The sequence below is a fragment of the Apteryx mantelli genome, chromosome 1, assembly GCF_036417845.1.
Source record: "Apteryx mantelli isolate bAptMan1 chromosome 1, bAptMan1.hap1, whole genome shotgun sequence".
Lineage (NCBI taxonomy): Eukaryota > Metazoa > Chordata > Aves > Apterygiformes > Apterygidae > Apteryx > Apteryx mantelli.
The window spans coordinates 132,883,391-132,895,553 of NC_089978.1; the positions used below are offsets into that span (position 1 = coordinate 132,883,391).

The 12,163-nt window shown below is 37.9% G+C and overlaps 1 protein-coding gene across 1 annotated transcript in view; it reads left to right on the plus strand.

Annotated features, from left to right (window-relative positions):
- Window positions 1–12,163, plus strand: part of STXBP5L (syntaxin binding protein 5L) — a 220,723-nt gene that overhangs the window by 109,546 nt on the left and 99,014 nt on the right. Inside the window, exons 6-7 of the mRNA XM_067302244.1 lie at window positions 3,560–3,623; window positions 10,599–10,682. Coding sequence (XP_067158345.1) covers window positions 3,560–3,623; window positions 10,599–10,682 — 148 coding nt within the window. The remainder of the gene's footprint in view (window positions 1–3,559; window positions 3,624–10,598; window positions 10,683–12,163) is intronic.

Below are 12,163 nucleotides of genomic sequence, written 5' to 3' on the forward strand. Positions count from 1 at the left end.
AATTTCGTAAATTTAGTACACAGACTGCAGTGGTTGGAATCTTTAACAATAATGTACGTGAAGCTCTCGCTCTATGAAGCAAAAGAAATGGCTAGGAACCTAATAAAAAGATATTACTACTAAAGAAAATAAAAAGTGCCTAATATCTTGAAAAGCAAAAAGAAATTCTATTACAGTGTTTCAGGATGCAAACCTCCAAGTATCTTCCAGCTATCATGCTATAGTAGACTCAAGATGGAAAAATGGAGGAGGTTGGAAAATGTTTGGTATTGGTGAAGATTATCCCCTTTAGCTGATGTCTCAGCATGGAAATCTTAGGATATTCCCCTGCAAGAATATAAAAGGAAAATAAGACTGGTATTAAAAGACAATTTTCTATCATTTACAGAGGAAAAAGGAGTTTGTGTGACAATGAAAGTATAATTAGCCTAAAGTTAAATATAATATAGAGTAATTACAGGTCATGTAACGATTTACTTCCCCCTAAAGGTAAATGGAGGCTTGCTTTAATATGCAATAATACATATAGCTTAAAAAGAAAATGGTGGTTGTGCAAATTTGATTAAATTGTTCTCAACTTTTAGAATTAGTAAGTACAAAGAACAATCTAGATGGGATCAGCCTTTAGCTTAGAAAGATAGTGTGCTCTTTCCATTGCTTCCTCCATTCGCCTCACTCTTGCCAATATTCCTTGTCAAATACCAATGCTGGAGTAGCCAAGCAACCTAACCTGCCTACTAATTAGCCAAATGGGCTGGAATAACTGGCCAAAACCAGCACACCTTGCCAGCCAGCTTGCATGCGTACGTTCTTTCTGCCATTTTGTCCGTCACCAGCTTAGTCATGCCTGGCATTTTCTCGGCTTTGCTCAGTCTCCTGTCTTGCTAATCAACATAGAGCAGTCTTGAAACCACACCATTTTTAAACAGCAAGAAGTGCTACCCATAGCTAGGCACAAAGGTAGAGAAAAGTGGATAAACAGTGTATTAGAGTGGTTCTCATTTGACTACAAAGTATTCCAGATGCTGCCTCCCTCTGCCCAGTTCTTCCTCTTATTCTTTTACTCCTTTCTTTTCCCATCAGTCTTTATTTTGCTGGATGCTGCCAGGAAATAAAATTATGCATGGCAGCATGTAACCCATATAGACCTAATTCTTTCCTTCAGCATGCTCTGACCAGTCCAGACAGTGAACCTATGTCAGAAACAAAGTTTAAAGCAGCCTAGAATGTCCCAGGATGTCCTTTTCATTTCTTAGGACATACAGTGCAGAACATGTATGGGTTTAAGCCCTGCTTGAAAATATTCTTATCTCACCTCTCTGTTCCCTGTCACTGCCTACCCTGCCTGCTCCCGGGCCTGACTTTGTAGAAATGCTTCTTTTATTTCAGTATGGGCTACTCGGAAGCTCAGCCTCACAGACCCCTTTTGGGGAGTTAGCTTGGATAGGAATGACAGCCAGGCCTCCTGCTAACCTTGTCTCTGCAAACAGTCCCCTGGAAGAACTGCTGCATGCCATGACTCAAGCCAACTGAATACTTGCTGCTCACACCATTAAACACAGTCTGTATAAAATGTTACTTAAAAAACAGACTGTCTACTGTGTTCCTGCTGATCTCACTTCTGTGCTGGGATATGTCATAAAATGCTCATGCAGAGCCTTGCTCATCTAAACATCATGTAGGAAGGTAAAATACTGCGGTTATCTGTGGAAACATGATCTGCCAAAGCTGAAGGTGGCATAGGATCGTTTCATGCAGAAGGTTCACCACAGAAGTGGCTGCCACACTACCACTAGCTTTGTAAGCCAAGTCTTATTTTTGGCATTTGCAGTGTATGCAGCTAACAGTAATATCAAAACCTGTAAAGGGGTGGGGTATAGTCTTGTGAGGTTGCCTGCCCTTTAGATGACTCAAAGTTTTGCCACTTTTTTTGGCTTGGAACAAACTTAGTTTGGAAGTTCTAAGGATATCTAGAGTAATTTTCCATTGTCTTCAGCTCATAAAGAAATATCAGAGAAGGTCTCTGCTAACCTGCCTTGGCCTAACTTTGGTACACACCTGAACCTGAGAGGTCGTTACAGTTGAGATATTTAAAACATCTCATGGGAAAAAATAAAGGCCAGAGAAAAGTGTGCGTGCTCTAAAGAATGTTGGAGCATATTGTTATGGAGAGGAGGGGTCTGTGAGGATATGTATTATTCTACAATGTTTTAATGTTCAAGTTGCCTGGAAATTTTTGCATACCAACCTCAGTCTTGATTTGGAGTTTGACATGTCAGAACAAAGTGTTTTTGAGGCCAGTTTTGCTACAGTTCAGTGTTTGAGCCAAATGGGGAGAGACACTGTTAGTTTTGGGGATTTCTTTGAGGACATTGGCTGGAGAACCTTTTTTTGTTTTATTTTGTTGTGGTCTTATACAGCTGTCTCCTGCAGAATTTTTTTCAGCTAGGAGCCCACAGAATTTTAGATTCAATTTCCACGTGAATGGTTAGCTTTGTGGGCTCTGCCATATTTCTTCTCTTAGTGAGCTTTGCTGAGCCCAGACCAGCCATGTAAGTAGGGAGAGCAAGTCTAAATCCTACGTTGATCTCTATGGCATGTGTGCTCTGGCCCCAGAATCTAGAGGGAGGAAAGGTCCTGTTCTGTTCAGGCATTCAAATAGCCTGAAGCTCTATGGGCTGGCATTTGTCTTTATGCTCTGTATGACTACCAGACCGCAAAGGACTGGACAGAAAAGGTGATAGTTCAAAAATCTTCATCTGTCCCTTCACTCTCCTATGATTTGCATTTGCTATCAGGTGCTGGACGATGGTGACTTGAGCAGCAGTCTTTGTACTGAGTTGTGTAATAAGTTGCTGATAGTTATTACAAAAAGGTAGGAGATAGCATGAATAATAGGGAATCTTTATAGTGGGTTATGAAGGTTCATGGGATGGGTCTAGTGGCTGAGGAGCCTCCCTGAACATGCGTTGTGAGTGCAACTGTAATAGTTAATCTGAAGATACCATAAGGCTTTGTAGAATGGACAAAGGCAATATGCACCATCTTGGAAACCTCACTGAAGCTGATGGAGCAGCGTAGATGAGGTTACTGAAGCCCTACCATTCATGAGACTGGAAGCTGGTGGGGCTTGATATCAGTTATTGAAATGAAACCAATGAAGACTTAATGAACCCTTGACAGACTAACCTTAAAATAGAGCAAGGGTGGAGAGAGGGCAGGGAGAGGGAGTGGACCACAGAAATAGCAAAAAAACCTAGAAATTAGATGAAAACTTTACTGTAATAGGAAGACTAATGAGATTAAAAATTAGAGAAGAAAAAAAAGGATTTATCAACAAAAGAGAGTCTTTGCCAATAACAGGGCAAAAAGGAAGTAAGAGGAAGACATAGAAAGATATCGATAACTTGCAGGTAAGTATTTTTCCCTGTTGGGCTTTTTAGAATGGCTTTTAAACCATTTGAAGTACAGGTTAACATACCTGAAAATTAAGATAAGCATCTAGCTCTTTATACAAAAAAAAAAAAATCACAGATTTGAATTGATTTTTGTTTTGCAGATCCACAAAGACTCACCCTGGGCCAGTAGTACATTTAAGTGACAGCCCAAGAGATGAGGGAAAAGTGAGTACAACTAATGATATAAAATATTGCAATATTTCATAGCCCTCATTGACCTTAATAGCACTTTCTTTTTGCTTACTCACTAATTTAATTATCTGCTTTCATCATATATCTGTAAGAGAACTTTTAGTAAATTACAGTTTTTTAGAAAGCAATTCTCTGTGGAAAATTTTAATAAGGAAAAATGTTAAGATTCTGAGATACAAACAACATAATGTACTTTGAAATCTACAGTCAGTCAAAATTGCTCCTGATCAAATAAATTTGAGTGTTGCTTAAGAAAAAATTGACTAAAGACTGTGTGAGGACTTCAGGTTTGAATATGCATGCTATTTTGAGGGAATCTTTGTAAGTTTTAATAAGTTTTCATGAGATCATAAGTCTTTTCTTCTGCAAGAATACTAATGATAGTATCCCACATTTGGAGCTTGCTGCTGTTTGTGAACAGAGCTCAGAATAGCAAAGAGCTGTCAACCCATGGAAGCAAAACATATAGTCTGAAAGTTAGGGCAGTGATTGATAACATTAGGAGGCAAAATCTGAGTCAGATTTATTTGTACAGTAGCTTTTTCAAAATGAAATTTGGTTGTCACAATACCTGTTTTATTTGTGCTGTTTTTATATGATGGTATGGAATTTTTGAGCATTTTGCCCGTGTAGAAGGGACATTTAGCTATATAATCATTTTTTGTAATGACTTTTGCCAACTTCATTTCAGTGAGTATTTATACAGGACTGCATCTTGCAAATTTTGTATCTATTTGACTGTGTCCCTCAGTTATGTAACAGGTGATGGTAATTGGAAACTACCAGCAGTCTGAATTTCTGATGTGATATAGAGGACTTTATGTTGGAGATTAATATGGGTGTTTAGGAAAAAGGCTGGAGGCTACATCTGAATTTCATTTGTATTGTCATTCCCTGGACTTTTCTATACTGCAAGCTGAACTATGTGCAAATGATGCACTTGCCAATTAGCCCTCCAATTGCTCATTATTTCAGATTGGATCTCTAAACCCTTTTGGAACACTCACAGTAGATCAAGCAATTGAGGATGGAGCAAACAAAGGCAATTAAACACTATGAAGCATAGTGTTTCAGCCTCAAACCAGAAGTTGTCAAGAAATGTTATTTAACTATTGATGACCCACTGCCTGATAACAATCAAGGGGTATTGATCAGGCATAGCTCTTGTCCTCTGACCACAACAGGAGCTGTTGATGACTTATCTAAAGTACACAGGGTAGGGAATAAGGATACAATAATTTTTAAAAAATTGTCTTGAAAGGGAACATCCCTTAAAGGAATGTCATGTAACATGTCCAAACAGAAATCTGAAGTATTTTGCCATCAGCAGAAAGAGAGAAGATGAAAAGGTCTCAGGAAAGGGAGCTATGGAAGAATTTGCTTGGAAATGCAATTGCTTGTTGCTCAGAGGACACATTGGAGACATCTGGGCACTGTTGAAGTACTAGCATACTAACAAGGTTCTGGCAATGGCAAAATCACATGGATGTCTATGAAGAACAAACATGGAGAGAGAACGTATAAAATCTAAGCCATATTGAAACCATTCCACTGCAGCTTATCATGTCATTGATAAATTGAGAGTAGCGTAAAGAACAAATTATGCTAGCAAAACACTTGCAGATTTGCAGAATGTGCCTGGTGATTACATGTAGGTGCAGAAGACTGTGGAATTAATATACTGTTTAATGTTTACTGGAAGATATCAGGAAAAGGTACACAAAGAGAAGATCCAAGCACTAAATGTAGGACATAGCTCCAGATCACAAGAACCAGCAGTAGAGAAAATTGTAAACTAAATTTTTCAAATAAGTCTTATAAAATTTTGGTTGAAAGAATAAAGGAAAAAATAATCATCCTTCAGAAGGCGGAGGGGGGAGTAAAAAGTACTTCTGGGACTTTTGCTGTTCAACATAGCCATAAACAACATAGAAAAGAGAATAAGCAGTGATGCGGCCAAGTTTGTTGGACTTCAGGAGACTCAGAAACTCAGCAGTAAAATGGCAATTAAAATTCAGTGTAAATAATGAGAAGTGTTACATATGGGGGAAAGAATAATTCTAGCGTATAAAACAATGGGTCTGAGCTATCATTACTGTTTTGTAGTAAACTTTTAGAGTAATGATTAGTAGTTCAGTGAAAATGTCAGCTTAGTGCTCAGTAGCGGTCAAAAAAGAAAATCAGTGATGGCTACTTGCCCTCTTCACATACTCTTCTTTGGTGTTTGCTTTTGGCCATTTAAGTACAAGATACTGTGGTAGATAGACCTTTTGTTTAATTTAGTACAGTTGTCCTTAAGAAACAGCTCACAAAGAGCAGTTTCAAAGCACTTCCACATACCCTGCTTAGCTTTTCAGCTTCAAGCCAACCAAAGACCGTTGTGAGGTGTTTGTGGAAGGAATCAGACTCCCCAAATCACTTCATGAGGGGGCAGCAGATACCTGTGTTCCTTTACATATGTTTCAGAAATAAAATGGCGGGCACAAATCGGTCATAATCACTGCTGAAGACAAATATTCTTGTGCTCTGCCTTGGATATCCTACCCTAGGATATTGCAAAGTTGATTACAGATCTAGGCATGTTTCACTGAGGAAAATAAGTAGGATTCTGCTGTGGGACTGATGTTTAGAGATCACTGAGTCTATGAGAGCCCTAAAACACAGACAAACCTTTCTGAAGCTAGGACAGTCATAAGATCTCTTTTTGGAAGTTGCAGGAGTTTGTGTGCCAACTGTATATTCATTTCAAAAAAATTCTTTATATTTCTAACAGTTCAATAGTTGATATCAGTGACTGATGACCAGCTTTTCTGTGCCAAAAGGGTTAATGTAATTCCAGAAAATTTCTCCCATTCAAAAGTTTTTCAGAGTGCCCTGCAGGAATTATCAAGGCAGAGTTTGGATACAGTCTCTGTTATGGATCTAGCAAGTCGTAGTTGGAAGACAGATGACAGAGAATCTGGGCATTTCGATTGTCACTTAAGAACAAGTTGGGGTCCTGGTGATTGAGTGCCTGAAATAAAACTGTGTCTGCCAGATCAGTGAGTAAGTGTGCATTAGTAACAGATTGAAGCGCACAGACATTTGTAAGTGGCAGATCTGTAGCAAACATGATTTTTCTTGCTGACACAGAAGACATTAGCTGCAGTGACCTGCCCAGCAATCTTTTCCAGCAATTGGAGAAAGCTCAACAGGAAATGGTTTAATGTTATTAACCATTAGCTGGTGGACTAAACTTCCTGTCACTGAGTCTGTATTCAGATCTAATAACACCTAAATACAGTGTGCATTTTGGCAGGGTTCACCCCAACCCCGTACACACAGTTGTTTAGCACTACCAGGACAAGGAAAGGTGCTGGCATGTACCAGGATGCAATTTGCTGATGGTAAAGAAGTAATCTCCCTAAAATGCCATCATCAAAAGCATTTCACTTTCTTAAGGCAAAATGTGCAGCAACTCCACTAGATGTGGAAGATCTTGCCTTGGCTCCTCTCCCCTTTGAATTTCATTCAGCCTTCTGCACAGTTCTTAACTTACAGAAAGCAGGAAGAGATGCCATTCTGTTTTCTCCCTGCTAACTAACAGTGTCCTAGAAAGAGGAGTTTTGGAGATACTCCCTGGGTCACCCTGTAGTGCTAAAAGTTTCCCAAGTAACACTTTGCCAAATCATATACTCCTTAAAAAACTTGGACTGTCTCAACACCAATGTATAAAATGGAGATGCCAATGGAGTTCTTTTATTTATTTTGTTTAGACTGGAAATTCTTCAATGTAGGAAGATATATATGGCTATCATGTATGCATCATGCATATGTATAGCTTGTAGCAAGATAGAATTCTTTTACCCACCTTTGTCACTGAATGCCGCTTAAATATAGTTGCTATAACTAATAAATATATAACAAATTCCAGGACTTTCCATAATACAGGAATATGTCCGCTTTTGTCTAACAGGTAGGAGTCACAGAGGGGGTCTTTCTCCCACAGAAATGACAAAGAATGTACTTTGCTGAGTATATGAAAAGCCTATAACATGTGTTTGGAAGTCTGAGCTATACTAGGTAATAATTAATATTATAATTAATTATGAGTAATTAAAAGAGATGCCATGAAATTCAAGTTAAAGCAAAATCTTTGCTTCTTCCTTCCTGGACTCCTCTACACATATTTAAAGGTATTTTTCTTCTTTGTTTATGTTTTCTCCTCCAACCACACTTATGGATGTTTATTTTTCAACTGAATTAAATATTACAGTCATGGAGTTTTTCTCATACATCTCTCTAGTGCTTATCATGATCAAGAGGCATGAGAACTTTTGAGTTTTCTATGGTCCAGACAGGTCAGAATTCAGACCATCATAAATATACTGGAGATGAGACTAATCACATTCATCCTGTTGGAGTTCTGACTTTATTGTCATACCAATGTATGATCAGTTAAACAACATAACTACAATGGCATGTCTAAGCAGATGAGAGAGAGATTCCCAGCTATATAGCAGAGCTGTTCATCTTTCAGTGCACTTCTTCCCTGAATTCACAGCACTTTGTATCTTGCGATTCTATAGTGCTGTTGTGTACTAAGTATTTCAGCTGTCTCTGAAAGGAGATATTTGACCTTACAGTAACTAGCTGGAGCACAATGTCTTTCTGAAAGAGAGTGACAACAATCAAAAGACAAGCCAGCTTCACCAGGGAGAAAGGTTTGTTATAAAGCAGAGTCACATATTAAATATTTTTCTATTCCTTCAGTTTCCTGATTACATTTGTACAAAAGCTGAGGTGAGAAGAATACTGGAAGATGGGAACTCAACTGGTTTGATACCCAGCTGTGACGCACCAGTGCTAGTATTCATTATGATCTCAGTAAGAAAGGCATTCAAACTCCATAAGGTACTGATTAAAATACCATTTATTGGAGCTAACACAAAAAGAAAAAAGAGGATAGATAATCTTACATTCCTGCATATGCTGGGAACCCCGAGTTGTGCAGCAGACAGACCTCCACTCAGGGCATAGCACACTGTGCCAATCTCCTCTGTGGAGAAGTTCAGCATTTTGGTCTTTAGAGCTCTTACAGGATTTTCTTACAAAAAAACAATTCTGTTCTTCATTTCTGCTGTCATGCAAAAGAATGTTCACAGGAGAACATGCTGCTTTAAGATAAAGACAAGGACACACAGGTGGTTCAGTGGGACACAGTGGCAAGTGGGAGCTGCCTACGGGCTCCTTTGTTATGATTTAGCCAAGTGAGTTTATCCTGCAGCCACAGGATATGTGCAGCACAGCACAGGCCTGAAGGCCAAGTGCTGTGTGCACTACAGCATAGAACAGCACAGGCCTGCACCTACTCAGATTAACCATTATGTCAGTCACTAAGTCCTCGACGAACAATAGTTTTCCAGCTAGGATCGCTACAGTAGCAGTGAAAGAAAGTGCAGTAAGACCCTTCTTTGTTCACTTTCCCAATGGGAATCTACTAATCCAGAATGCCGTATGGCATCCTGACACCAGTGCTATCTAGTTAACTCCGTGCTGTCTGAACAGGATGTTTTTTCATATTTACTCTGCTGCAGAATCCACAGAATCTGCAGAATTTGTCCAGCACAGTTTGAATTTTGGTCAGGAGCAGAATTCTTAAATAATGAGGTATCATTCATATTCAGGCACTAAATTTTTAAACTATAAATCATTCACAAATTATGTAATGGATCTTCTCATAATGAATGTTCTCACAGCAATATAAAGAATCATATCTAGTAGATCTGAGAGAATTCCCTGACTCTGTTGCAGTGGTATTTATGCATTAATAATATTTATCTTGCTTAAAAAAAAATCCCTTTTTTGATTCAGTAAAGTTTCTTTTTTATGACTTATGTAAGTTAATATGATTGCAAAAAATCTGATAAGGTTTCACAGACTAAGAAATATTCTTGTCAGTCTTCTATTCAAATTCTTAATATAGAAACTCTAAATTCTTTCCTGTATTCTGTGATCCATGTTTTTATGGGCAAAGAACAATTACAATTATCACTGCTAGGTGTATAAAATAGTCCACAACAGAAATCTGTGAGCATGTCAATTTGGTCATTCCTGGAATCGTTACGTCCAAGACAGATTCTTACGAAGATGGGCTCTATAAGAAGCAATCTGCAGGGTACCTAAGTAGGCCAGACTTCACATCTTCCATAAGAACTGAAATTAATTGTGTTACTGTGGAAATATTTTGTTCAAATGAAGTGTACCCAATGCTGTAGCCAACCAATAATTTAAATACTGACCAGGAGAAAGTATTGTGTTCATTTGTTCATTCTTCTTTTTCTCCTGATTATTATTTTTATTCTCTTTAGACAAATCTTTATTACTGATATTTCTCAATTGTGGGTGTTTATAAGACATACTAGTTCTAAAAGAAGTAAAAATTAGGTTACTGCTTTATTTATTTTCAGTTCAGAGGAAAATATGTAGTTTGTTATTTGCTGCAAGAGTTTCTTCATCAAAATCTTTTTAAAGCAATAGGAAACAAAATATCAGTAGGTAAGTGAGAGTTTAATGTGGGGACTCTTTGATTTGATGTTATTTAAGTAATCACTTAAGTGTCAAACAGTTTTCCTTCCAACCAGGGGACAAGGAAGATAACAGCTGAGAGGAACACACTACATTCATAATTTCTCAGCAGATATAAAATTGTGAACTGGCCAGTCGCATAATCTTGCAGAAAAAAGGAAGTGTATAAAGCATTTTTTTTTCTTCCATTTCAGAAGCTGAATTGTCAGATAATTCAAAAGCAGGTTATGTGTAGTGTAAACTACAATCTTGCACATCAGTTTTGGCATTTCTTTTTGTAGTGCTTTTTTTTTTTTAACATCTTAAAATCATGATGTTCTTAAGTATTTGTGTACACCTTTTGAATCTGAAACTATAATTGCATTCGTTTCCCTCCTCCAGCTACTGATAGGCTATGAAAATGGGACTGTAGTACTCTGGGACTTACGATCTAAAAGAGCTGATTTGAGAGCTTATTATGATGAGGTAAGCAATTTCCATTAATTCAGCAAAAGTAGTATTCAGCAGTTTGTCACATGTTTTAACTAGCAGATGGGTATTTATTTTAAGGCACTGCTTGTTCTAGAAATACTGTTATGCTCTGCTTTTGAATGGGATATTGACAATAGAGATGAAATCCTGAGATCTCTAGTTTTAATGCATTTGCCTCTGTTGAGTGTACTAAGACAGAGAGTCTCTTCCCCTTGGTTCTAAAAAGTTCATTAGCTTCTGTGTGGGGATCCCCAGTCTTAGAAGAATGTAGTAATGAGCTGACCCTGAGATATAGCTATATTAGGAATTATTATATATTTTGCATACTACATATTATTGTCTTTATTGCATAATACTAGTACATTAATTAGTGTGAAAGGCAAATTACTCTGTAGGGTTATCCATATTATGCAGTAGTCAAGATCTGAGTAAAAGGATTTCAGTATTTTATTCTCATATCTCAATCAGACTATTGTTTCTTGTCATTTGTAACTAAGTTGTATCAAACACAGATGCAGTTCTTGTGTCAATAAACGGGTTGCTTCAAAAATAGATATACTGCTAGTTATTACGATTTACCCCTAAGAGAAAACATGCTTTGTTCTGCCAGTCTTTCTGTAAGCTTCAACTTGGATGAATATAAGTGCAGCTACAACTGAAGGTAGCAAAGAAAATTATTTGTGGAGTGGTCCAGGGCATATCTGGTTTCTTTCAGATCTTTCTTCTTCTTCCTCATATCACCTTATCAAATGTAAGGAGTGCACACATTTATTTTCTCTCCAAAAAGTAATCTGAGTCTCTGAATCCTGCACTCTTTAAGGCATGTTTGCACAGACACATTGACACTATACTGAGCTTCAGGGTTAAAATTCTGAGCATCCACACAGCAAATATTATAAAAGACAGGATGATTCAGAGTTTAAACAGGCCAGCACTTAATCCTCAAGATATGTCCCATTCATCTGTCTCTAAGTGATAGTCTACCTATGCATACACTTGTGAAAATGCACCTGTTCTATTACTTGCGATTGCACATTTTCACTTTTCAGGACTCCTAGAGGAACCTGTTCATGCACTGTCTTCTGTTGTGCTCCAGACAAGACTACATAAAGCAGGACATTCGTAATACCATTTCCATTCTTTTTAATTGCTTGTTGAGACAGAATGCTTGGGTGTTCAGAATTTCTCATACAACTTATTTCTTCCACATTTCTACTACTGTCCTCAGGAAATATGCTTGGTCTTTTTCCCAGTCATGTGATTTCCTCTTTGATGGCTACGTGCATTGTCATTTCTCAACCTTGGACGTCTTGTGGTGGCTAGCTATCATCTACTGGCACACTTGCAAGATTCTTCTTCTGTCTTCAGAAGGGTTGTGTGACTAACTGCTGTATTTTTTTCCAAACTTTTAGGATCTAGACTGATAATGTTCCAGATCTGCTAGAAAAGGGGTTCCTCTTTAAATCCTGGGGTAT